Here is a 25809-nt window from a genome sequence, read left to right on the forward strand (position 1 = left end):
GGCCGCCATTTTGGCGTTGGCTCTGGGGACGGGCGCCCGTAGGATAAAGCGCGAGGCAGCGTTTTTCGCTTCCTCACTGCGGAGCTGTCGCAGCAGCCGCCCCTGGCCAGCGCCCTGGGCCTGGCTGTGTCCGTCGCCGCTCTGCGCGCCCCCGGGGCCCGCTGCCGGCCGGAGAGCGAGGCGGGAAGCATGTCCCGCACGCCCCGCCGCTGAGAGAAGCAGGGGCCCGACCGCCGCTCCCGCCCCACCCGGCTGCTCGCTGGGTCTCCGCCTGCCCGGTCACAGGATTCCTTTCCCGGCAGTGCCCGCCGTTCTCCCGCCCGGGCTGCCCATCGCTTGGTTTTCCCCGGCCAGGCCTCTCTCCCGTCGGGTCAGTCCGGCCGGGCCTTCGGGCTCCCCCGCCCGTTGCCATGTCCTCGGCCGCTCGCTTCGACTCGTCGGACCGCTCCAGCTGGTACGTGGGCCCGCTCTCGCGGGCGGAGGCGCAGACGCGGCTGCAGGGGCAGCGGCACGGCATGTTCCTGGTGCGGGACTCGTCCACCTGCCCGGGGGACTACGTGCTGTCGGTGTCCGAGAACTCGCGGGTCTCCCACTACATCATCAACTCGCTGCCCAGCCGCCGCTTCAAGATCGGCGACCAGGAGTTCGAGCACTTGTCGGCGCTGCTGGAGTTCTACAAGATCCACTACCTGGACACCACCACCCTCATCGAGCCCGCGCCCAGGTACGTGCCACCTTCGGCGAGCTCTCGCCCGGGGACCGTGTCGATGTAGTTTCATGGGCAGCCCTAACGCTCGTGTAGCCACATCGCCTTGGGAGCGCTCGTGCAAAGGCGCTGGGCCCCCTTCACCTTCGTGATTGCAATTGCCTTGAGTGAGGGAGTGGTCGTATGTTATATCCAGCCTGTTCTCCAGCTGTACTTAGGTGCCATCCCTCTGCTTGTTTGTACAGTTGGGGACTGTGCTTCCCTGCCTCAGATCCAGCAGAGGTGGTACTCTCTGAAGTTTGTGCTTGGGTCCATATTCCTTCTTACTCCTGTGCCTCGTGCTGATGTGAATGAAAACAGACTTGTATAACTCCTTAGAACCCGTGCACAGACTCAGTTGGACTATGGAGTACTCATTGATTTTAGTCTTCATTAGCATCTAGGATAGCATTTCCTAAACACTTAAAAGCTGAGACCCTCCCCCCTTCCCTTCACTAAAATAAAATATGCATTCCCTGTTAGTTCCACTATCTGATGTTAAAGACCTACCCATTTTAATGTATCTTCCATGCCTCATACTTTGGGAAATGTTGTTATAGAATATGAACTAAAGAAATGAATCACTCTGCAGCCAGCTCACGCTTTGTCCTCTATCCAGCACGGGACCCTACTTGCCTGTGTCACTTAACTGCATTAGAAAATGATTGATGGAACTTGTTCTTTATTCTTCATTTTTATAAAGTCTTTCTCAGCACCCTGGTTTGGTTTCTTTGGAATCGTGCATAAACAGCTACTGTTAAATGCAAAATACTATTATATGAAAATAAAAATACTAGAAAGCGAAACAAAATGATATTTAAAATCCAGACTTAGCTCACTTGATTTATTTAGGCAGTTTAAAGTCTCCCTGTTAGAGACACCAGTCTTTTTAAAGAACTTTTTCAGCTAAACTGATTCTTAATTTTTAATTTAGCTCCAAACTTAGTTTTGCGTTTGATGACTAAGGGTCAAATAGGCTTGTCAAAAAATTTTACTGAGTAGAAAAACTTAAGCTGTCATGAAAAGCTTCTAGATAAAATTTTTAAGAAGTGGAATAGTTTTGCCAGGGACCTGATGGAAACAGCATCACTTGGTATTTTTAAAACTAAATGCTAGAAAATGTTCAGTAGTGATGATCATATTTTGGCAGGAAAGACAGCTGCTCGGTAATTGACAGGTGTTCTTACCCATTTGCAGGAGCAGTTGAGCAGGACTGCCTGGTATCTCATACTGTCAATCAATGAAGGGTTGTGGCTCATTGCAGATATTCCTTCACAGTCCTTTTGCTTATCTTAATTCTTCTCCACTTGGATGCTGCGTTGCTTTCCTAGAAGCTAGAAGTTAAGCCTCTATTCTCAGTCATGTGCTTTAGTGATTTAATTTGGTTTCTTTACCCATTTGAGGCCTTGGTGCAATCTAACTTGATCCCAGGCAAACCTGCTCATTTGCCATCTCTTTATGGGCCTTGAGCGAATAGGTATGATTCAGTTCAATGAACATACTCAGTATGCAGGCAAAACTATAGAAATCAATTGGAATTCTGCTAGTATAAAGAATGCAGAATTGTGCCTAAATTAACTCAAACTGACATGCTTCCTAGCAGTAGTTGTAATACTACAAATGGGATTGATCAGGAAGAGGAAGTTTTGCTTATAGCATATTATCTAAATTGTTACCCCAATTAAGCCTTCATGTTAAAAATTGACAGCAGTAGAAATTCAGTGACATGATGGTAGGGTCTAAAAGTTTTTTCTTTAAAGAGATGATGGGGTGGAAACTAATTTTTATCAGCTGCAGCATTTCTCAAATTATGTGTTCTTGTAATATGCTAGAATATGGGCAGGACCCAGGTAGCAGTGTGACTAGCCAGTTGCATGGTCTTGGAAGTATGTGATGATGATTTTTCCCTCCTTGTAAATTCATTGTTACAATTTGTTTCAGTCGAGTATCTTATTCCAGGTTTCTCGTGTTTTGAAGATGCTATTCATCCTTTTTTTGGTAAATGAATAATGTAAAAAACTGCTTGTTGCATACTTAGTGATCAGCTCAACCCTCATCTGAAAAATACTTAATGTAGAGGAGCATTTTTGCATTTAAGAGCTAACAATTATATTCACTTAAGTGAACAGTTTATTCTGAGCTGTTTATTGGTTACTTGTGCTTTGAATCAGATGCAAATTTTTACTGCAATTGCAAGTGTACCTGGGCTCTTGCTCTTGACTATATGCTTTCTGAGAATATTGTATTTTTTTGTTCTTTCTGACTTCAGTAGAAGTTCATTTTAAACCAGTATTGTTCCGTATGTTTTTTCCTGAATAGCTTGTTAAATTGATGAGTAGTCTTGTCAAAGCCATAACATTCTGAAAAAAAAGTAACAAGTATATCAGTAAACTTGTTCTTTATTCTGTGTACGGTATTTTACAGCACTTTCCCCACTGTTGGTATAACAGCAATGCAGCTGCAATAGTGGAAGCATTAATATAGACTGGTCATAGAAGTTCTTATCATTGTGGGTTAGCCAACATGGTAAATCTATTTCTGGCTTACATTAGTGCTTCCCCTGTTACTACGACAGTTGGTGCACCAGCACTAGATCAATGATGGGCAAAATGCTAATGCAAAAGAAACACTAGCATTGGCTGCGGTGAGGTGTGATTGTGAAGTGTTCTCAAACTGTGAAAGTATAGTAATGAAATGAATAGTAAATAAAATGAAAATGACCTAAATGGGGTACCTTTATGTTCTCAATTTTAGTATACTTTTCTATTTTTTTAAGGAATGGGACAACTGCTGAGTGCCAAAATAAAGTGTGTATGTGTGTGTTATACAGATTATTTTTTTCTGTGAAGAAATCCCTGTTCTAGGCTACTCTGAGCTTATTTTTAAATACAATTTTCTTGCTGTTTCTGAAGTACTAAGGCAGTGGTTCTCAAACTTTTTTGTGCTGGTGACCCCTTTCACATAGCAAGCCTCTGTGTGCGACCCCCCCCCCTTAAATTTAAAACCCTTCTTTACATATTTAACACCATTATGAATGCTGGAGGCAAAATGGGGTTTGAGGTGGAGGCTGACAGCTCGTGACCCCCCCATGTAATAACCTCGTGATCCCAGTGAGGTGTCCCGACCCTCAGTTTGAGCACCCCTGTACTAAGGAGTGAAGCTAGGGCAGTTGAAGCAACAGTTATGCCTTGGGTTGTCTTCTGCTGCAAAGGCATTGGAAACACTCTGCTACTTTTCTTTGTATTTTTGGTCCTCCTTCCTCCTGAATAACTCCGCTGTCTGCCTCTGCTCATCTCTTTCCCATGCAGTAACAGTACAAAACTGACATGATTCTTGACTGTTTCAGTGCTGCATACAGGGTTCGGCATAATAGCAATAATCTGAACAGGCTTTCTAATTTCACTCGGATAAGAAAAGTTCTAAAGCAGCAGTTAGAAAGGCAGGATTGGAGTCTGCAACCATATGCACTAGAAACTTTTTTTCATTTTAAATAAGAACTTAAATTCTGTAGAAACTGACACTAGATCACCATACTTGCCCAGGGAAGCTTCCACCTTGTCATGGAGGACTGTATTTTTCAAATCTTGCACTATAGGATTCTTGTATGCATAAAAAGAGGAATGCATGCTGAAGTCTTAAGTTTGCTTTTTTTGTAAGGACAACTTATCTAGAGTTACCCAGCAAATTAAGACTCTTTTCCAGTGGGTTTTAATTCCGTTTAATCCTACACCATTTTATCTCTGGGTAATCACATCCACAAACACAAGTTCAGCTACCATTTTTATACTGATGACTGACAGATCTACCTCTCTACTCCAGACATGTCACCTTTTGTCCAAACTAAAATCTTGTCCTGTCTTTCTGACACCTCATGGATGTCCAGCTGCCAGTTCAAGCTAAAAATGGTTAAAACAGAGCTCTTGATCTTCTCTCCCAAACTCTTCCTTTTGCTTCTTTTCTTGATAACTGTGAATAACACCATCTGCCTGTTGCTTAGGCCTGTGACGTGGATGTCATCTTCAACTCTGACTTCTCTGGGTCCTCACATACCGACTATATCTAAATCTTGCATATTCTTTCTACATAACATCTCTAAGATACAACCTTCCTATCTATCCACACAACTAAAACTCTCTTCCAGGTTCTCATTATCTTGCATCTCGATTACTGCAATATCCTTTTCTCTGTCCCTGATAAATGCAATCTTGCTCTGCTCATAGCCATTCAGAATGCTGCTATAAATTAATTTTTCACATCTGTCTCTTTGACCATGTCATCCTCTTTTTGTATTCCTCCACTGGCTTCCCTTTCTATCTTATGACAAATGTAAGCTGCTTGTATTCACTTTCAAGGCCCTTCACAGTCGATCTCTACCCTGCCTATCCTCTCTCATTCAATATCAAGTTGTGTATGCCTACCTCTGTCCTGCGATGCGAGCCTCCACTACCTACTTGTTAAATTTTCAAACAAATGCCTTTGTGCTTTCTCCCATGCTGCCGCTTCTGTGAAACTACCTCATTATTCAGATCTCCTTTGCTGTGATGCCTATGAAAAACTTGACAATATCCATCTGTTGTCTCTCTTCTCTTATGCTTAAATTGTAAGCCTTTGTAGCAGGGCATGTCTTTTTGTGCTGTGTTTGAATAGTGCATAGCACAATGTCTAGGACTTCTAGATGCTAAGGTAATTCAAATAATAAAGAAGTACCTTGCTGTATTGAATTAGTAAGATAAAATATGCATCCTTCACCCATTTTTCTCCACCCTCCATGAACAAATTTATAACTTTTTTTAAATGAGTTCAGAGACTACACAGTATAGTCTTTAGCTTATTGTTTAGTTAGAGACTTCAAGTAAGCACTAGTTGTACTAAATACCAGTTTGATAGCATTTTGAAGCAGTCTTGTGACTGCTGAATTTCTTAGTATCTCTTTAATGTTAATGAATACTCTACTGCAGGGGTCGGCAACCTGTGGCACGCGTGCCAATTTTTAATGGCATGCTGGGGCCTGCCGGGACCCTAGTGTGCCATTAAAAATCCTGCTGACACGGCAAGCTGCAGGGTGGGCTGGAGCGCTGGGCGGAGCGCAGCAAGCCGCTGGCCCTTCCCTCCCTTCTCCATGAGCCATGCCGCTGCGTACAGCGCTCGGGGGGTTGGGGCTGGGGCTGTGTGCTCCCGCGGGGCAGCATTTGGCTCCATGGGGAGGGAAAGAAACTCTCCGCTCATCCGGAGCCCCGCTGCCTCGCGCAGCCCCTCAGGGCTCCGGATCAGCGGGGAACCTCATGGTAAGGGGTCTGGGTCCGGGGGGTGGAGGAGGGAGGGAGGGAGTGGATAAGGGGTGGGGGCTGTCAGGGGATAGGGAGCAGGATGGGTTGGAGGGGGGGTGGGATCCCGGAGGGGGTGGTTAGGGGCAGGGGTCGGGGATGGATAGGGGTCAGGGGACAGGGAGCAAGGAGGGTCCTGGGGAAGCAGTTAGGGATGGGGGGTCTCTGGAGGGGATGGTCAAGAGACAAGAAGCTGGGGGAGTTGGGAGTTTAGGGGGACTGTAAGGAGGTAGGGGTATGGAGAGGGGTTGGGCAAGCAGGGAGCAGGGGGGCATTGTATGGGTCGAGAGTTCTGGGGGTCCTGTCAGGGGACGGGGAGTGGTTAGATAGGCATGGGAGTCAAGGGGGTTCTGTCTGGGTGTGGGGGTGTGGATAAGGATTGGGGCACTCAGGGGACAGATAGAGGGTAGGGTCCTAGGGGGGCAGTCAGGGTACAAGGGGCAGGGAGGCTTAGATAGGGGAGTGGGGTCCCCGGAGGGGGTAGTCTGGACAAGGAGCAAGGAGGTTTGGGGGTTCTGGGGGGGGCAGTCACCCAGCCCTCTGCCCTGAGCCCTGACCCCCCCCATACACACACTCAGCCCTCTGCCCTGAGCCCTGTACCACCCAGCCCTCTGCTGACTCCTTCACCCCCCCGCATGACCCCAGCCCTGACTCTGGCACCCCCACACATACCCAGCCCTCCTTCCCTGACATCTGCATCCCCCTCACATGTGCCTAGCTCTCTGCCCTGACTCTTGCACCCCCCACATCTCCAGTCCTGCCCCCTCCACATCCCATGCACCCCACCCATCCCCATCCCCACCCTGAGCACCAAACGGGAGCTCCTGCATCCCCCACTCACATTCCCCCCTGCACCCCTCACACTAAATGGGAGCTGCCCAGGTAAGTGCCCCAACCCTGAGCTCCCTCCGTCATTCTAGCTCCTGGCCAGACCCTTCACCCCCGGCCATGTGCTCAGTCCACTCCCACCCTCAGCTCAGTGCAGAGAGAGGAAGAGAATGGACCAGAACCAGAGAGAAGGTAGATACCCATTGTATGTGGGCAGAGCCGGGACCCCAGACTGGCAGCAGGCTGAGCGGGTCCGGCAGCCGGGATCCCGGCTGGCAGGAGCCGACGAATGGAACCCCTGAGCGTCAGTGGGCTGAGCCGCTCTGTCAATCTGGGGTCCTGGCTGCCAGACCCTTCCCAGCTGGGGTCCTGGCCAATGGCCCCATTCAGCCCACTGCCGGCCTAGATGAACAGAACCCCAGACCAGCAGTGGGCTGAGTGGGCCGGCGGCGTAAGATCAACATTTTAATTTAATTTTAAATAAAGCTTTTTAAACATTTTGAAAACCTTGTTTATTTTACAATACAACACTAGTTTAGTTATATATTATAGACTTGTAGAGAGAGACCTTCTAAAAAACATTAAAATGTATTACCAGCACACACAACCTTAAATTAGAGTGAATAAATGAAGACTTGGCACACCACTTCTGAATGGTTGCCGACCCCTGTTCTACTGTAAGAAATGATAGAGTAAATTGTTACCCAGTATACAGAGCCAGGTAAATCTCTATTATTAAAAGTGGTGTGTGGTTTTTTTTTGTTTTTTGTTTTTAAATACTCAGGTATCCAAGTCCACCAATGGGATCTGGATCAGCCCCTACCATTCCCACTGCAGAAGAAAATTTGGAGTATGTTCGGACTCTCTATGACTTTCTTGGGAATGATGCTGAAGATCTGCCATTTAAAAAGGGAGAGATACTGGTAATTGTAGAGAAGCCTGAAGACCAGTGGTGGAGTGCCAGAAACAAAGATGGTCGTGTTGGAATGATTCCTGTTCCTTATGTAGAGAAGCTGGTCAGATCGTCCCCTCATGGGAAACATGGGAACAGGAATTCTAACAGCTATGGTATTCCAGAACCTGCCCATGCTTATGCTCAACCTCAGACCACAAGTCCCCTTCCCTCTGTATCCAGTACACCTGGAGCAGTGATCAACCCTCTGCCATCAACACAGAATGGACCAGTCTATGCCAAAGCTATTCAAAAAAGAGTGCCATGTGCTTATGACAAGACGGCCTTGGCATTAGAGGTAAGATTTTTCTTAAGTTCAGTCTCTAACATTTTCAGTAGTTAATTTAATAAAATAAGAGCACAACTTAGTTGAAATGGTGGCAACCTGATTATGTAATTCATTTGAGTCATTCATTTGTGTGGCTGGCTTGAGTAGATCGAGCTTTGCCTGACTCTAACTCCAAGTAACTGAGAGAACACGTTCTTTCTTCATCCATAACAGCTCTATAAAAATAATTGCTTCACCCATACCACTTCCCTTTAGAAAGGGACTAGAGCACATATAAAAGATGTACCTAATTCAGACTATTCCTTTCTTTTTTTTTTCCATAATATGAATTGTTTACTAGGTTTTCTTTGTAAGAATAAGGGGATGGACATACCCTGCCCTGGAAACATGTGGGTCCATCACCTCTGTCAGTGGCAAAAGAAATGATAATCTGGCTGGCTTGGCTATTCTGCTGCACTTGAACTATGGATGTTGTTCATTTGAGCTTTGTTTTGCAGGGGGAATCCTGGAGGACCACACTAGTGGTCCTGGTTGGGAGAACTAGTTATAGCATCCTCCATAGATAATTAATAGTGTCAGCTATATGTGGGTGGTGGACAGTATGCCTCATATGCTTATTCCCTGCTCATATCTTTATATGACATCTGTTCATTGCTACTGGACTAGCCCAGCTATATAATTAGTGTTCTGTGCTTGAATTTCCATTGGCCTGTATGGTGTTTCTGTAATTCTCGGTATGGCCTTTGGTCATATTCTAACTGAATCTTGACTTCCTGGATAAATTAGTTTGGTTCTGGGATATGTGAACATTAGGCCTTGTCTGCATTGGGGATTTGCCCTGATTACAGCCACTGGTGTAGCTGCATCAATGCAGAGTCCTAGTATAGAGATAGTAGTTTTGCCCGTTTGCACTCATGAAAAATAATGGTGCTTGAAACTGATGTAAGTTCCATCAGTTAAAATCATGGCTTATAATAGCTTACCCTGTCTCTACTACAAGCTTGCATCTGTACAGCTATGTTAGTAACTGGGCACTGAGGGCTGTCAGGGTAGACAAGGAGTAAAATTCCTAAAACATCTTAATCCCATTGACTTTAAATAATACTTAACTTCCTAAGTGCCTGAATCACTTTTAAAAATGGAATATATGCTCCTACATCACTTGAGCACATTTGAAAATTTTACTCATGATCTAAATTAAAATTTTAAGATGCAAGGCAGTAGTGTAGCCCCTTTAAGATTCTTGTGTTGGAACCCTAATGTGTTCATGTATCTTAACAAACAAAAACTTCTAGTTGCAACATCTATTGCTGCTTTTCCAGAGCTCAACACTAGAACTATGTTGGGGATGGTGTGTTGAACAAATGACTTATGGCTATGCTTTGTAGCCCCTAAATAGAGTTTGGGTACCCATGTTTAAGCATGATTATAGCTAAACTAGTTTAGAAAACTGAAAAGGTACAAACCATGTTAGATGTGTTTTAGACATGGTTCTAACACAATTTGGTGGTATCAATGCTGGCTGGCTACACCACATTTTCTGAAGTTAAACATAGTTCCCATTCTTGAGTGACATCCCATGTGAATGAAGCTGAAAAACATATCCACTAAATGTTGCTGGAAGCAGTGGATTGTGACAGAATGCAGTGCTGAATGAAGTGCTGTTCAGCTATGGCTCACTTGTTGTCAGCAGGGAGCGGGGAGGTATGGGAGAAAATGCAAGAAAGAGAGCAAGCAAAGATACTATGTATGCATTCTTAGGTAAGTAAACTTTTTATTAAGTATTGCTCTCCATAAGGAGGCTCTTCTGAACCTTCATGCTTCAAAAACATGTCAGAAGCTAAGGCTGTTAAAGCAGATGCCTCATGTCTACAGACCCAGCAATTTTATATATCTTTTAAAATAATGTCTAACAATTTTCCTAGCTTTTATTCATGTCTCTCCTGCGTAAAGTGACACTGTCAGGGTCAAAAATTGGACCTTAATGGGGGGGACACTCAAAAATTCTTGGTGCATCCTTGTGGGGGACCAAAGATTAAAATGCACCAAAAGATTTTACTCTGGGAGTGGGGGAAGCCAGTGGCCCACTGTTTGCAAGAAGCCACAATTAACATATTTGTGCAAATAATATAGGCAACAATTTTTGAATGCTATTTTCAATATAGTTGCATCCTGATGAGCTATTCATGCTTCTGAAACCAAGATGGGAGGCATAGTTTGGGGTGGGAAGAGCATGCCGTGGAAGCTCGAAAAGGAGGGGTGGGGAGAACCTGCTTATGGGCAAAACTGGTTGGAGCAATAACTTGCACAAATATTCTTTGAATTTTCTATTCCATAACTCTAGTTATGTGGTCACTTCAGACTCTCACCACTGCTCCTGTGGAATTAATTGCCTCAGACCAATATAGGGAGTTGGATTGTTAACCTCCAGATATCTGGAGTCTGATCAAGAAGGAGATCTTTTCTTCCTTTGCATGCTTTCATTGTTTCTGCCTTGTCAATTCTTTGGGAAGGGAGATGTCTTTCTGCCCAATCATCAGTTTTAGCTAAGAATTGTTATTGGGGGGGTCACATGGTGTCTTCTCCTTGGGAACCTCTGAAATAAAGTTAGGAGGGGCTGCTCAACTTCTGTTCATAGTCACAATGGCTGCAGCTCTTTCATACATCTACATACAGAATCTCAGCAGCTCCTATACTATCTTTTCCAGTGTTTCCTGATATACTTGACAAAGAATTCTTTTGTGGTCTTCATTCTACTTCCCTAGGACCTAAGTGGACCTCTGAATCACTGACCAAACATGTAGGGCCTTGAAAGGGCAGAGGCTTAATATCAATAAACTAAATAATAGTCCCTGTAAGGTTATAGTTTAATGCAGTAATAGTCTATAGGCAGCCCGCAGGCCAGGTCCTGACTGCCAGATACTTTTAACTTTTAAACACACCCATGGATAAATAAAATAAATAATAACTGGAGATATACCAATCTCCTAGAACTGGAAGGGACCTCAAAAGGTCATCGAGTCCAGTCCCCTGCCTTCACTAGCAGGGCCAAGTACTGATTTTTGCCCCAGATCCCTAAGTGGCCCCCTCAAGGATTGAACTTGTAACCCTGGGTTTAGCAGGCCAATGCTCAAACCACTGAGCTATCCCTCCCCCTTGGATTTTGTGGGAGAACTATGCATAGAGCCCAAACTTTATTATCTTCAATCTTAAGTTTTAGCCAAAAAACTTTCTCCTCTTCTCCCCCTCCTCCCCTTTCAGAAGCTCTGGTGGAAGGAATTTGGAGGTAGGGGACATCCTGCACTTGGCAGGACTAAAGTGCTGCACCTAAATTTTAGGTATATTTTCTCCTTCCACCTTTTCTTTTGGGGGAAATTAGAAGGGAATACCACAGACATCAAAAACTCCACAGGAGTCCTGACAATTGAATGGAGTTATTGGTTCCACAAGAGCAAAGATTGCTGCTATCACTTTCACTTTCACTACAATATTGAGTGGAGTCTACCTTAGGTTTCCCAATATTGAGGATTTCATGGCTTTCTAATAGTTGTCTTTATAAGATCATGTAAATTTAATCAGGACTTGAAAAACTTACTTGATACCTGCTAGTCTGAGGACTAAGCCCTCTGACTTGTGCCAAAATACATCAGTACTCAAAGCAGTGCTCCCTCCTACCCAGTCTCCTGTTGGTTGAGTGTCTCCATTGCTTTGGTCTTTCCTGACTGAATTCTCTGCCACCAAGCTAATGGTACCAAATACTCTTGTTGGATCAGTTAGTGCTAGGTCGCCCCTTAAATAAAATGTATGCTATCAACCACACTCAGAGCTGATGTTTCCATTTCCTGAACTGGACTGACCTCAGCCCACCATGGATATGAAGCTGCTGCTTAAGAAATAAGGAGGTCTTTACCTATCATGTCAGAAGAGGGCTCTTGAGTTTGCGCTGGTCCTCCTGCAACCCAGGTAGAAAGCTCTTTTTGCATATTAGGGTGAGGACCTGCTAACCTGGCAGAGTCCCGTAGTGGTGGTGAGATAGCCTAATACAGTGACCTCTGTGAGTGGCAGCTACCCTTTGGGTACTAACAAAATCCTCCCACCCAACAGGGTCCTCCAAAGTAGTAGTAGCCCCACTGTACCAGTAGCATCAGCCAGAACTCTTTGCTGTGGTAATGTCATAATTCTGAAGAGCGACATCGCTGCATTGGTTAACATTGTTTACATTAGGAAGATTATCTTTGCAATCCTAAGAGTTAGTTCCCTGTATGTGTTTTTTTGTTGTTTGTTTTTTTAACAAAATCTTAAATTTTGCAGAACTTGATGGCATTTGCCTAGGAAAGATTCCTGTTCACTGTGGAGGGCAGCTTTTCAAGTCCTACTTTATAACCAGTTAAAAGTGGCTTACTTCATTTTTCAGCTGGCATTTGATTGCAAATGTATAGCTGTGGAAAAGTTTTGAGTATGTCATTGAAGTATTTGTTTCACCAAAATAGGTATCTGTTGACCTTAATTATATAACTGACTTCTAGACTCTCTCTTGGGTGTGTTACAATTAGGTTACAAAGAAAACAATTAAGGAAAATTGAGGCACAAGTAGGACAAAATGTGCCAGTAGTTAGATTCCCTTGATGATGTACGAACTGTGAGTGGCAAAAATTAGGCTACTTTTCTCATTAATGTTTCAGCGTTTATATGGCAATGATAAATTTCCTTTGTGCAAGAAAATAGTGCAAGTAAAGATATTTAAAATGCATATTTTAAACATCACATCTACAACATTTGTTTACCTAATACTTGAAGCTACATAAGTTTCAAGTGTTTGAGACTTTACCACCAGGACAAGTCCAATAGACATCATATATTAATCATAGGAATCCTGGCACCAATTTTTTTTTGATCCAGTCTCCATATTAGATGAGGTGTATGAAGTCCTCACTTCAGGGCCTTTGTCAAAGCTGTTGGCTTACTGCTAGAGCTTTTTCTGGATGAGATTTTTAATCTAGCTCTCTTGGAGTTTCTTCATTTTTCCCTCCTTGATGTAGGTGTGCTGGAGACACTGGTTGAAATTCTGTGCTGTGCCTCAGAAGAGATGAGGAAATCTAAGGGGTCTTTAAGCCAAACCTTTGCACCTACCACTCCAAGGCAGCCTGTCCCCAGCTGTCTTGTACACCACAGCAATTCTGCAGTCTCCATATGGGGATTGCAAAGAGATCCTTGGAAGATAGCCTTACGGTGTCTTCCTTAGTCCCTGCATTGGGGGAATCCTGTTTCTGCAGGATGTAGTTTTTAGGCCCCTTGTATGCCAATTTGGCCTCCTTATGTGGTGTAAAGAGGCTTAAATGAATGACAGTCTTGCCCCCTGGTTTGAGGGGCTAGATTCTTTGGCCTGGACATCTCATTTTTCTGCTGTCCCTTAACTTTGGCACCCAATGTAACATGAAAATATTTGCATAATTTCCCTACTGTTGACTCCTTTAATCTCCAAATGATATCTTTCCTTTCCTCCCTTCTGCTGCCCCAGTGACCTAGCATGACTGCCACTGCTATGTAGTACCAGCTTCTTCCTTCTGCGTAGCTGGACTTTGCTGCTGATTGTACCTCTTTTCACTGCAGCAGTTTAGCCCCAGCCACTGTTTTCCTGGTTCAGTTGGACCTCAGATACTCTTCTCAACCCCACATTGTCTGTCTGATTTTGAATGGGTAGCCGAATCTTCATTGTCCATTCAGTATTGTATGTCACCAGTGATTCTGCCAGCAAAAATATCAGTTGTGAGGTAGACACCTGTCTGTTAGCAACTGGAATGAGATTACCAACTCCAGATAGATTCCAAACAGCCATTTGATTATTTCTGACTGCTATTCACCTAATCAGCTACTAGTGAAGCACTGATTTACAGTTATGATTTGCATCTCCTGTGTTCCATGGTCAATCCTGTCCTCAAATGCACATCACTTGTGTCTTCAGTAAATTGTTAATGAGTATCTGTAAAATTCACTTGGATGCAATCTTTTGTCTATAAATAAAATGACATGCACCAATCTTCTTCTTTTTATGATGCATGACTCAGTTCCAAATGGAAGACAGAGATATGGAAGAGTCTAGAGTACATGAGTAACACTTTGACTAGCGTACTCCAAAAGCTATATTTCCCGGGGCTTTGAATTCATGCTGTAACTGGAACGTAATTTAAAATACATTCCAATTTTATCATTGGGTGGGGACTAAATGGCTGCACCTCTAAAGAATTACTCATTTCAAGAGTCTAATATTTTACTCCTCCTTCCAAAGATACTAACATGCTTTGCAAATGAAGTTAGCCTCAAAACGTCTTGGAGATAACTAAGCATTGCCCTTTTTTTATGAATTGAGATAATGAGGTCTTGCAGTTGAACTGTCAAGTTTATTCAGAAGAGCATAGGAACATCTTAAACACCTCTATAATTTGCCATTGTTGACCTTTATTTTTCCACAAATATTTTGTCTTAAATTATTTTCAGTATGCTGACTAATCAGAGATAGGAAATAGTTGATTCATAAATTCTCAAATAAAATATAAAACTCCTCAAGCTAAAATACAACCCACACTGTCTTGACATTGACAGTATTAACATGTCTGCTCAAAATCTTGTTTCAGCATCCTTTTCATAAAACCTTAAGGAAACTGCTTTGCTTTTGTAGATATAGTGTGAGAGGTTGTTCACAAGCTTCCAATTAAAGAAAACTCAGCTGACCAATTATAATTGTTAAACACCTTATTTAGAATTATGTGGTGAGTTCTGGTGCATCGCTTGTACATCCACCCTTTTAAAGCCTTGTCTTTCTCAGTGCTGCTCAGCAGAAATGTATTCAAGAGCAGGAAACTTTCATGTTTTGCTAGGAAACTTGTGGCCACTAGAACTTTTTGTTAAAAGCTATTCCTTGGAGTAAGTCCATGTTAAATTAACTTTGGTGTAGAGCATGTGTTTGGAAAACTTAGTGTGTAAAATATAATACTGCTAGTTCACCTTAAGTGCTCCTCTGCTAAGCAGCCCTTTATTTCAAGATAGCAGAAATAAAATCAGATTCAGAATGTTAATCAAAAATATATTTTTGAAGTCAGACAAAGTGATAAAGGTAATTCGGTGGTGTGGCGTTCTTCCGTATTGTATATGGGTAAATATTCTGGGAGATTGGTAAAATGGATTCACCTTGCTGCCAGTGCTCAAATTTGGTTGACTGTTTTCTTGTTGTGAGGAGTTTTACTACTTCATGGATAAGATTCACCTGCTTCAAATTGAATTGGTTGGTTTTAGGGCATGGGGGGCAAATGCAACATCTCACATGATTTTAACCACTGAAGTGTTGGTAATCTATGATGCAGTTTGGGTCCAAAATATGCATTTTAGAACTATGCCGTGACAGGTTATTTAAATCTAGCACCATGCCATTAGGTCCTTTTATTTATGTAGATTGTCAGCACCTTCCTAAACATACACTTTAGGCCAGTACTTTAGTAGTAGTTTCCTGGTACTGAGTGTGACAAATTTGTCTCTAATCTTCCTTTCGGGAAAAAGTCACCAGGGGCGGGGAGAGAATAGTTTATCTAGAGTGTTGTCACTGTTCAGTTAGTATATGTATTTGTTATGGTGGTGCCTTCTATAGGGGGCTAAAAACCAGCAAAACTCCAGCTAAAAGGTTGAGGCCTTGGCTCCACTGGCGCTTTACAGCGCTGCAACTTTCTCACTCAGGGGTGTGAAAAAAAACACACCCCTGAGCACAGCAGGTTACAGCACTGCAAAGCGCCAGTGTAAACAGTGCCCTTAGGGAGGTGGAGTACCTGCAGCGCTGGCGCTGCGACCACACTCACACTCCAAAGCGCTGCTGCGGGAGCGCTCCTGCGGCAGTGCTTTGGAGTTTGGAGTGTAGCCAAGCCTTGAACTGTGATAAGCCTAATGCTTACCATAAGTTGACCCTGACTTCTGCTGTGCCAGGCCCCTGCAGCTACCTTGGTTAACTGATTAAACTATATAATTTTAATCAGTTAATTTTTAACTGATAGTTACATCCTTAGTTTCTGCTGCATATAACTTTTTGCTCCATAATATGTACTGGTTTCTAGCTCAATTCTAGAAGCAATTAAAATGGGGCTGGTGGTGGTCGGTAAAGCCATATATGGTTTAAATCTTATTGTGTCCCACTAGTTGGATAGCACTTTGGCTGATTGATCAACTGTCAGTCCTAAGTTAAAACACCTTGAAGGTGGAGACAGGAGTTTCTTAGTAAAAATCTGGAATTCTTCAATTTTCTTCCCAGCTGATGGGGATTTGACCTTCAGGGCAGGCAGTAATGCATCTCTGTCTGAAAAAGCTTATGTGAGGGTGAGGAGGTCTCTCTTCTGTGGAGAGTAGGAGAACCTTGAGTCCCTAAACGGTTAGTCTAGTCTGATATGGTTTTGTTGTCTAATGTTCTAAATGCTGTACACATGCTTGGAGCAGAATAAATTCAGTCTGATAAATCAGAGAAACACACAAGGTGGAAATGAAGTATAACAGCAAATTGCTTTCAACTGACTTGGAGAAAATTTGAACAGAGCAGAAATAGGAAATGCTTCACTAGTCTCCAGCCACTGTACTCTTGAGTCCCAATGATTGCTGGAAACATTCAGCAGCTAACTACTGTTACCTGAAACTCTGTTTAAACAAAGTCACTATTGAATGTACAATTGCATTTCTCCCAATGATATTTGTTTTAAAGTAAGTAACATTTTGAAGAAAAACAACGAGGAGTCTTGTGGAACCTTAAAGACTAAAATTTATTAAGAGCATAAAGTTTTGTGGCTATGACACTTCTTCAGATGTATGGAGTGAAAATTACAGTAGGCAAGCATAAATATACAGCACAAGAAAAGATTAATTCCTCTGTGGGGAGGGGGGAGTGTCAATGATTCAATCAGGGTGGATGTGTCCCATTCCCAAAAAAGTGAGAGTGTCAGAGCAAAAATTACTTGTTGTGCTAAGGATGTCAGTTCCATCAGGGTGGATGGCCCATACTCAACAGCTGATAGGAGATTTTGAAAGGTTAGCTATTTTAAGCTGTGTTCTTGAGTCTCTTGTGGTATATTATGATATTTCCCCTTGGAAGCAGCAGGGAGGGGTTGAAAAACTTTACATTTTTATGTACAGGATAAAGCTTACTTACAGATCTATGTAAAGAGCCTTTTAGTTTTTTTAAAGTTACTTCTAAAGAACAGTCAGCATTTACTTGTCCCTCTTTGTGGCTTCTGTTGCAGTCTGAAAATCAAACTGTGTACCATGTTCATAATGGCTGCAAGGAGATTGCTGCTGTAGGTAGCTTAAATTATACTTTAAGCAAGGCTCCTTTAATAAAAGTTTAAAGGGAGAGTGTCAGCCACATATAGCCTTTCAAGTAATTTATACAAATAATATGCCTAGTAGTCTTATTCGAATAGTTGTAAATAGTCCATTTAAATAACTGGCTTGAGAGCATCTGGCACTAATTGAACTTTCTGTGAAAAATACTTAGGAATTTTCTTTATATGCAACATTTGGTTGAAAAGAGATAAAAGTTTTTTACTTGAGAGCTGCAACAGCAATATGTACTGGCATAAACATGCAGTGTTACACAAAACTGTAAAAACAATGTCCTTGCTGCAGTTTAAAGATCCTGGCACAGATCCTCTTTAAATTAGATAAACCAGTTTTAAACATTAAAACCATTTTAGGTAGCTAGGTCTAATACCACAGTTTGTCCCCAGTTAGACTAGTTAGAACAGAATAGGCTAGAACCGGATTTTTTTACCAACTGAGGGCCAAATACAATTTACTTAATGATTTTGCTAATACTTTAAACTGTGCATCTCAGTGTATTACAAATGCCACATTTACTAAGTACTTGTTAAAAAATACTAAATACCAAGGGGAAGCTGTGTACCTGGTGATCACCCTTTATAACATCTAGCTGCTGTTTCTTCATTGGATGGGCAGGTGACACTTAACATCTGGAAACCTTTGTCCCCATAGCATGGTAGAGGGTGGTGTTCTCTGCCATTCCACACTAAACTAGTAAGAATTGTCTACGTTTTGCTTTACAATTTTTTTAAGTTTTCAACCAGCTATATAGAGCTAGCCAGTTTAAAAAAAAAAACCTCCAAACCTATTAAAAACTTAAACCTTGTAAGTTAGAAAATTTGAAGTGTTTTACTGTTTTTTCAGGCAGCTCAAATTTGCACCTTGTTCATTCTCTGCTCCCTGCAAAATTATTTTTGGTTTCCAATCCTTGTGTTTGCCTCTGCTGGTTGCTTTCCCATGTAGCAGCAGAGTTAAATTAACTGGATTCTTGTCCATTTCATGGCTGCTGATGTGTTGAAAAGCAAAATGGAAAACCGACAAAACTTTTTTGTTTGGGAGAGCTATAAGCATCAGCAGAAGCAAACGCTAAATGTGCCTGCAGAATTAATTAGGAAGACAGCACCAGTTAAAATTTTGAAAAATGTTGATCATAACAGAAGCTTTTCTTTAAAATGAAAGCTTTAATTCTGACAAATAATTGTTATTGGCTCCGATGCTCACTCAGGAAGGTGATGAATTCTCCATAGCTGAGCGGATAAGTTTGTCCAAACCCTATTCTGGAAAAATTGAGACTGGATTCAGTATAGCAACATAAGGAAAAGCCAGCATGTGTCACTACTGAAGCGTATAAGCTGCTGCTAAAATGTTACATTAAGAGAAATGTTAAAGTAAGCATTTGCTGCAGTTCCCATATTGATGCAATGTAATCATGAACTGAACGGGAAGGCGGGGACTAAAGTTTGAGAACTACTGGAACAGGAGACTGTTCTGAAGTATTTAAAACATTAGGAATATTTTGAAGAATATTAGCCAACTTAGTTTGATGCTAGTTGGTAGTAGAGATGCTGGGTATTCTGCTTCATGCACTGCTCTTGAAGCTATAGGTAGTATACATTTTTGGAAAAATAAGGGATATCTTGCCATCAGTGGGGCTGTACTAGCTTCCAGCTTGTTTAGCATTAAGTTCCTTAGTTCTTAATTTTCATTATGAAAGGGGAAGGGAAGGAATTGTCTTGACATTGCTCCTGCTCTTTAACAAATAGCAATGATGGAAACAGTGAAAAAAGCTAGAATCTTTATTCTAGCTCTTATAAAAGAATGAGTTTCAAATATATTTTCTCTTGAATAGGAAATGTAGCACTGATTTAGAAAACTCTAGCTTTCTATATGACTACTGTATCCCTTCAAGCAATTAAAATAATTTGACCATACAATGAATTGATTTTTCCTGTAACTCTGAAATTCAACCTTGTTTAACAGCACTGACCTAGTTAAAGTTGGAACCTTTAATAGTGTGAATACTACATTCCTTTGAAATATAGAGATCACATTTCATTAATACTATGCTAGTTTTAAAGAGGTATAACCATACATGTAAGCTAAATATACTGTTGCACAACTAAAGTAAACAAACTGCACACTCTCCCAGGGGAAAGAGTGATAGGAACACGTTGTTCCTGTATAATTGTTAATTTGCCCCATGAGTAAATTATCAAAAATGAAATGTTTTTTAGTTAGCTGCAGAAATGATGGAGGGGGAACTGCGTACATAAATGTCAAACCTTACAAAAACTTGGTTATGAGAGAATAGTTTACTTTGAAATTAATCTAAGCTATTTTTCTCTGATCTTTTAATGCAATATTCTTTCTCCCCAGTTTGATTGTATATCTTTATGCTAGCAACTGTAGTCTTGTAATGTAGTAACTTTTTTTTTTAATTATGCAGGTTGGAGACATTGTGAAGGTTACAAGGATGAATATAAATGGTCAGTGGGAAGGTGAAGTCAATGGCAGAAAAGGGCTCTTCCCTTTCACGCACGTCAAAATAATTGACCCTCAAAATCCAGATGAAAATGAGTGATTCCTGTTGCCCAGCTTACACTGCTGCTTCATTTTTCTGGCTACGATAAGCATCGTTTGAGGTGGGGATGATGACTGTTAATGGCACATTGCTAGCATTGTCCATTTTTCTAGCTTGCTGCAGTTTGATGGTTCTTTTAATACACATTTGGAATGCACACAACTGAAATCATGTGCTGACCATACCATAATTGCATCATCCAAACTGTAGTATCACTTCTAGAACTATTTTGGCCCTTTAGCTGGAGAAGACTGAAATCATACAGGCAGATAGTAAATAGGAGCAAGAAAATAATCTTTCCCGTTTGAGGCTTTCAGGAACAGAATGTTGTGGCTTATTCATTAGGAGGAGAGTTCTAATCCTGAGATCAAATATGAAACTTTTGGATCACTGTCCAAACAGAACAACAACAAAAAAACTGCAATTTTGTGGCTGAGGAAGGGAAGAGCTGAATTTGAGAGAAAATCTGCCTAAGATAGTCAAAACAAGTCTCTTTATAGACAATTGGATCTCTTGTGCATTTTGAGCAGCTATTTTAACAAGGCTGTTTTTGTGATATAACTCTAAGCTTGCTCTTGACTTAGAAATAAAGTTTGTGTGATGAAAATAAATACCCATTGAAGTGAAGACCTTTGTAAGAAAACGATAATTGACATTGTAAATGGTAGCTCATTCTGTGATATACGTAAAACCAATTCTGCAGACTATTGAATGCAAATATAAAGGTTGCTGGATGATTTGCAAGCACTAGAACTGTAGAAACAACCTTTAAAAGGGAAACACTTAAGCCTGGTTTACACACAGACTTTTGTACTGGTATAGCTCTTAGGGAGGAGTATAGGGTTTTTTAAACAGTTTTTACTAGTACAACCTGGTTTCAGGGAGGGGATAGAGAGATAAAGGTGCCTTATACTGACATAACTTATCAGTATAATTGCATCTACACCAGGGGGTTGTACCACTTTAAACTTTTATAGGTAAACGGGCTCCTCTACACAAGTTGCTCTAACTCCATGACTTCTGCCTGCCTCTTTCAAAATGAATTTAAAAGATGAATTGAAAAATTGTAATAAAATACATGTGAAAATTATTAGCTTTTTTTTTTTAACCCTGGGGGGGGGCTCTGTTTATATCTTCCCTACAGAAGCTGACAACTAAGTAGCAGGAGGGATGTACTTTAGGTATTAAGGATGCCTTCAAGCTTAGCAAAAGATGCAGAAATCCAAACTTTGCTTTCAGCATTTAGAGGAACTTATATGAAACATGTACACTTAAGTGTACAAAGTTCAGACATAAGATGGGGGGGAAAAAAATATTTAAGGATGTTGGGCTGTTCAGCCATAAGCACATGTTGCTCTGAACTCTGTATTGAAGTGCCTTGAAATCCTTGGAGAGAAGGCACTGAAGCATGCGAAAATCCATTTTGCAGCCATAGTTCATTTTTAGAAAAGCATCTCAGCTTACCTATTATTCTGTAGTGCTCATCAAATGGCTGACAGTCTGGAGAAACTCTTCTTAAAGCATTTTACTGCCAACCAAAACTTACTGTGAAAGAGAATAGCATTGACTAAAAGTGTGTGGTGCTGTAGGATTACCTGACTGTGGGCAATAACTGTCCTTTGCAATGCAAACAGTTATGCAGCTCTAGAAAGTGAGTGTCCCTGTTAATCTGTGTGTCTGGACCCTACTGTAAGTTATTACAAAGCTCATACTACTGAAAGTTACTTTTGTACTTAAACTGCACTAAACTCAGTCTGCCATAAGGATATCTTATTCTGACCCTGGCCTAGCTGTTGACAGCTGTCATCAGTGTATGGTTTTTTATTTTAAAATCCATAAACATGATTAATTCAGAAAATTACTTATCAAAAAAGTATTTCCTTACGCTCTCCCTCATTGGATATACTGTGTACCTGGAACATCGTAAGCACTGTCCTAGGTTAAACTAATCTGTTGATTTCCCCCAAAGCAGCAAACCATCTGTCTGCAAAAACCTCAGCCCATGTCAATACAAGAAAGCACAGCATTAGATGGTGGTTTCTAAAGCAAAGAAGAATACCTAAAAAGTGTGAACCTAGTTTTGGACCACTTAAATGGCTCCCTGTGTCTAATACTAAACACCACCTCTTACTAAAATGTATCACGTTGAACAGTCTAACTTGATTGTAAACTTGCATCAAAATGTCTAAAGTATTTTATATAGACTGCATTTGATCAGTTTGTGTTTCTCCTTCAAAGATTTGTTTCTTGCAGTGCTGCCTGTTGCTTTAGAACACCTCTTCAAAAATTCTTTGATAAATAATGGTCAGTATAGCTGTTCTTTGGGAGTATAAAATATACTTGCTTCAATCTATGCAGTATTAGGTGGATCATGTTCCACATTTTTATGTAGGTCTCTGGGTTTCAAACTAGCAATTTTGTCAGTTGTCAAAACCATTAATCATGAAAGGTTTACTATTTGTCTCTTCCTCTGGTGTGTGTATATATATTGAAGCCTCTGATTAGAACAATTTTCATTTTAACTGGTCAGTGTCCACATCACTGGATAAGCACTAACTCAATTCATAATTGTTTACAAATCAGGCAAGAATAAAGGGAATATCCTTTTTGGGTGGGGGCTCTGAACATTTTTGTAAAGGGGAAAAATGCATTCTTTGTGCCATTTCATGTGCCTGTAATCTAACTTTTTATATTGTATTAACATCCTGGGAATGAGTGGGCTTTTTGTTTATGGTAAAGTTTTCAAGCATCTCCAACTATCTGCAATTGAAAAATTAAGACCTGCCTAAGACAGCCTTTTGGGACCAGTAGAAGTGTTCCTGTATAGTTGTCATTTTCTGTTTACTTGTATTAAATGAATTTTTTTGCAGTGGGAAGGTGGCCTTCTATTTGAGACAGTCTTCACTGTGTAAACATTAACAGTATGTAATTTAAAGACCATGAACTTCAGGCAATAATAAGCAAGCTTTTAAAGTTTATTTTGGGGATCATAGCTTGTTTTATTTTTTGTGCTGTAAAATTAACAGTATTAAATGAATTATATTCTTAGAATACATGGAGTGTCTCTTTTTAAGACTAGTGCCTTTTTATTTTCTTACTCTACTTATTTCATAGTACTGGTCCCATATCAAGCCAGTGTTGTTAGTGCCCTGTTTGTACAGTCTAAATAAAAACAAACTTGTAACATTCTGTAGTCTGTACAGCTTTCTCCAATATTATTAGAGGTTTTATTCTGCCATTACTTATCACATGCAAGTTACACCAGTGATCTTGGAAAACTTCAGCAAGAGAGGGTCCAAGTATATTTAAACTATTGCCCCTGCCAGATGTGAGAAACAACTGTTCATTGGCTTTTTTTTCCCCACCTTCCCAACTGCTTGGTGAAGAAGGCTGATCTGAGCATTGCATTCATCTGTAGACATGATAGGCTAATTTTACATTGCATTTTTAGTATTACTGCAGTATAAAATTAGCCTAATTCCTGTCCAACTCTTGATTTAAAAAAGCACTAGATATTATTGCAGAGAACATAACGGTAAAGTGTTCAGTTTACTATGCATGGACTAAGATATGGTCTACACTAGAACTTGGGAAACTCTCTGGCATGCAGCTTGCCAAGGTAAGCCCCCTACCAGGCCAGGCTGATTTGTTTACCTGCTGTGTCTGCAGGTTTGGACAATCATAGCTGCCACAGGATGTGCTGGCTGCTGCTTCCCACCCCACCACCCCCATTGGCCTGAAGCAGTGAACCATGGCTGACAGGAGCCATGATCAACCAAACCTGCAGATGCAGCAAGTAAACAAACTGGTCTGGCCCACCACGGGGCTTACCCTGGTGAGCTGCGTGCCAAAGGTTGCTGATCCCTGGTCTATACCCACATTTCATTCATCTAAAATAGTATTTCCTGGGTAGATCAGGTCTAAATTATATATGAGCCTTGAAAAGGGGAGTAGTTAGCTTATGGGCACTAATCGTAAAAAGCATATCTAAGGAGTTCTTTACTTCAAGATGAGTATGTATAACAAACATGCATGCTTCTGCAGCCACTTTTAAAACAGAGCCCAAAGGATCAGATGGTTGGGCTTTGAGTAATTGATCCCAAATGAGAACAGGAGTTCAAGTATAAAATCTAATATGATAAAACACTAAAATGAGTTTTCGTATCACCATTTTGGGAGTAGGAAATCCTAAGGCACATGAATTTTTTTTTCCTGAGGGGAGAATAGCTGAGAGAGACAGTATTCACTCTGTTTTATACTCTACCCCCCAGTAGGCTGTTGTAAAGGAGAGATTTAAGGAATAACTATTCTGGCCAAATCTAACAAGAAGCTAGAGATGGTTCTACCTCAATAGAGAGCATAAAGGAAAATAAGCACATTTAACATCACTCACCATAACCTTCCCTCCTTGGATCTCTGCTTTTAAGGTATCAAGATGTCAATTGTCACATAAGGGCCAGTCCAAATTTTTTGTCCATTGGTGAGTGTTCCCCATACAAGCAGCCTTCCTTAAACCTAGTAGAGGATGTGCTGAAAACTGTTTTATGCTGTGTACATCAATAGTTAACCATCTTAGACCCAGTTACACTTTTTTTTAAACTTGCCACCATATGCATATATTGCAACAATTACTTAGGGGGGCATCTTCAGCAGTCAAAGGCAAGAAGAGTGTGTAGTATTTGGACAGACAATCCATATCATACACAGGTGGAGGCTTTCTTCAGGTTTTGAAGAACAGCCAGTCCAGGTTGTAATTACCTTTTAATTAGCTGATGCAGGGGATAGGTTTACCTTTGTCCTCCAGCTGCAGCTGAAGTGCAGTGAGTATCTTAGCTTTGGATCCGTATGCTTTAACAAAATTCCATGGATGACTGCATAAAAACATGTCAGTCTCATCTTATTCCTGGACAAGCTCTCATTTTTTGTAATAAAAAAGTCTAAAATTGAATAAAGTGATTATAGTAGGATTACCTCTAACCTAAACTGTACCATGAAGTAGGGGGAAGATGTAGTAGCAGCTCTGAGAACACTTGTTTCAGAGATGCGTTTAGCTTTATCTGCTGGGTGGCACATGGGAGGGGAATAATAATGTAGTCCCATTGTATGATCATGGGAACACAACAGCTACTAAAAAGCTAGATGTTAAAAGTCAGCAAGTCAGGTAACTTGTATCCACAAGTTTTAAAAGAGCTGGACTATTAATAATGATGATAGGCTTTGGAACACTGGAAGTTCCAGAAGACTGAAAGAAAGCTAATGTGCCAACATTTAAAAAGGGCAACTAGGACTACCTGCATAATTATAAGCCTGTTAGCCTGACCTAGGTCTTGGGCAACATATTAGGATCACCAATATAACACTCTATTCATGAAGATTTAAAGGAGAATAATAAAATTATCAGTTAACACGGGTTTATGGAAAACATGTCAAACTAACAGGTTTGATTAACTACTTTGTGCAAGGCATTTGTACTTGGAACCATGCAACATTTAAGAAACTAGACTGATCCAAAACTAACACCATGCAGTTAATGGATTAAAGTGGCTGACAGATTTCATAATGCAGTTGTAACCAGAAACCATCATCAAGTAGGTGTGTTTCTAGTAAGGTCCCATAGGCATTGGTTCTTGGCTCTATGCTATTAAATATTTTTATCCATGACATGGAGAGAAAAAAATCCCCTCTCAAAGTTTTCAGATTACAAAAAGATTGGGAGATGCTTGTAAATAATGAAGAGAATGGGTC

General features: G+C 41.2%; 1 protein-coding gene across 1 annotated transcript; it reads left to right on the forward strand.

The window, feature by feature from the left end:
• On the forward strand, positions 1-23250 carry CRKL (CRK like proto-oncogene, adaptor protein). Its single transcript, XM_050924519.1, has 3 exons — positions 1-724; positions 7682-8147; positions 19930-23250. Exons 1-3 carry the CDS (start codon positions 411-413, stop codon positions 20062-20064), a joined length of 915 nt encoding a protein of 304 aa, XP_050780476.1. The 5' UTR covers positions 1-410; the 3' UTR covers positions 20065-23250.
• The last annotated feature ends 2559 nt before the right edge of the window (positions 23251-25809 follow it).

This window comes from Gopherus flavomarginatus, chromosome 15 (assembly GCF_025201925.1).
Source record: "Gopherus flavomarginatus isolate rGopFla2 chromosome 15, rGopFla2.mat.asm, whole genome shotgun sequence".
NCBI classification, from domain to species: domain Eukaryota; kingdom Metazoa; phylum Chordata; order Testudines; family Testudinidae; genus Gopherus; species Gopherus flavomarginatus.

Bases quoted from the DNA above. Each gene is read 5' to 3' on its own strand.
- CRKL (XM_050924519.1), top strand. From the start codon at position 411: ATGTCCTCGGCCGCTCGCTTCGACTCGTCGGACCGCTCCAGCTGGTAC. The intron at 725-7,681 runs GTACGTGCCACC...TTAAATACTCAG, and splicing joins CTCATCGAGCCCGCGCCCAG to GTATCCAAGTCCACCAATGG. The intron at 8,148-19,929 runs GTAAGATTTTTC...TTAATTATGCAG, and splicing joins AGACGGCCTTGGCATTAGAG to GTTGGAGACATTGTGAAGGT.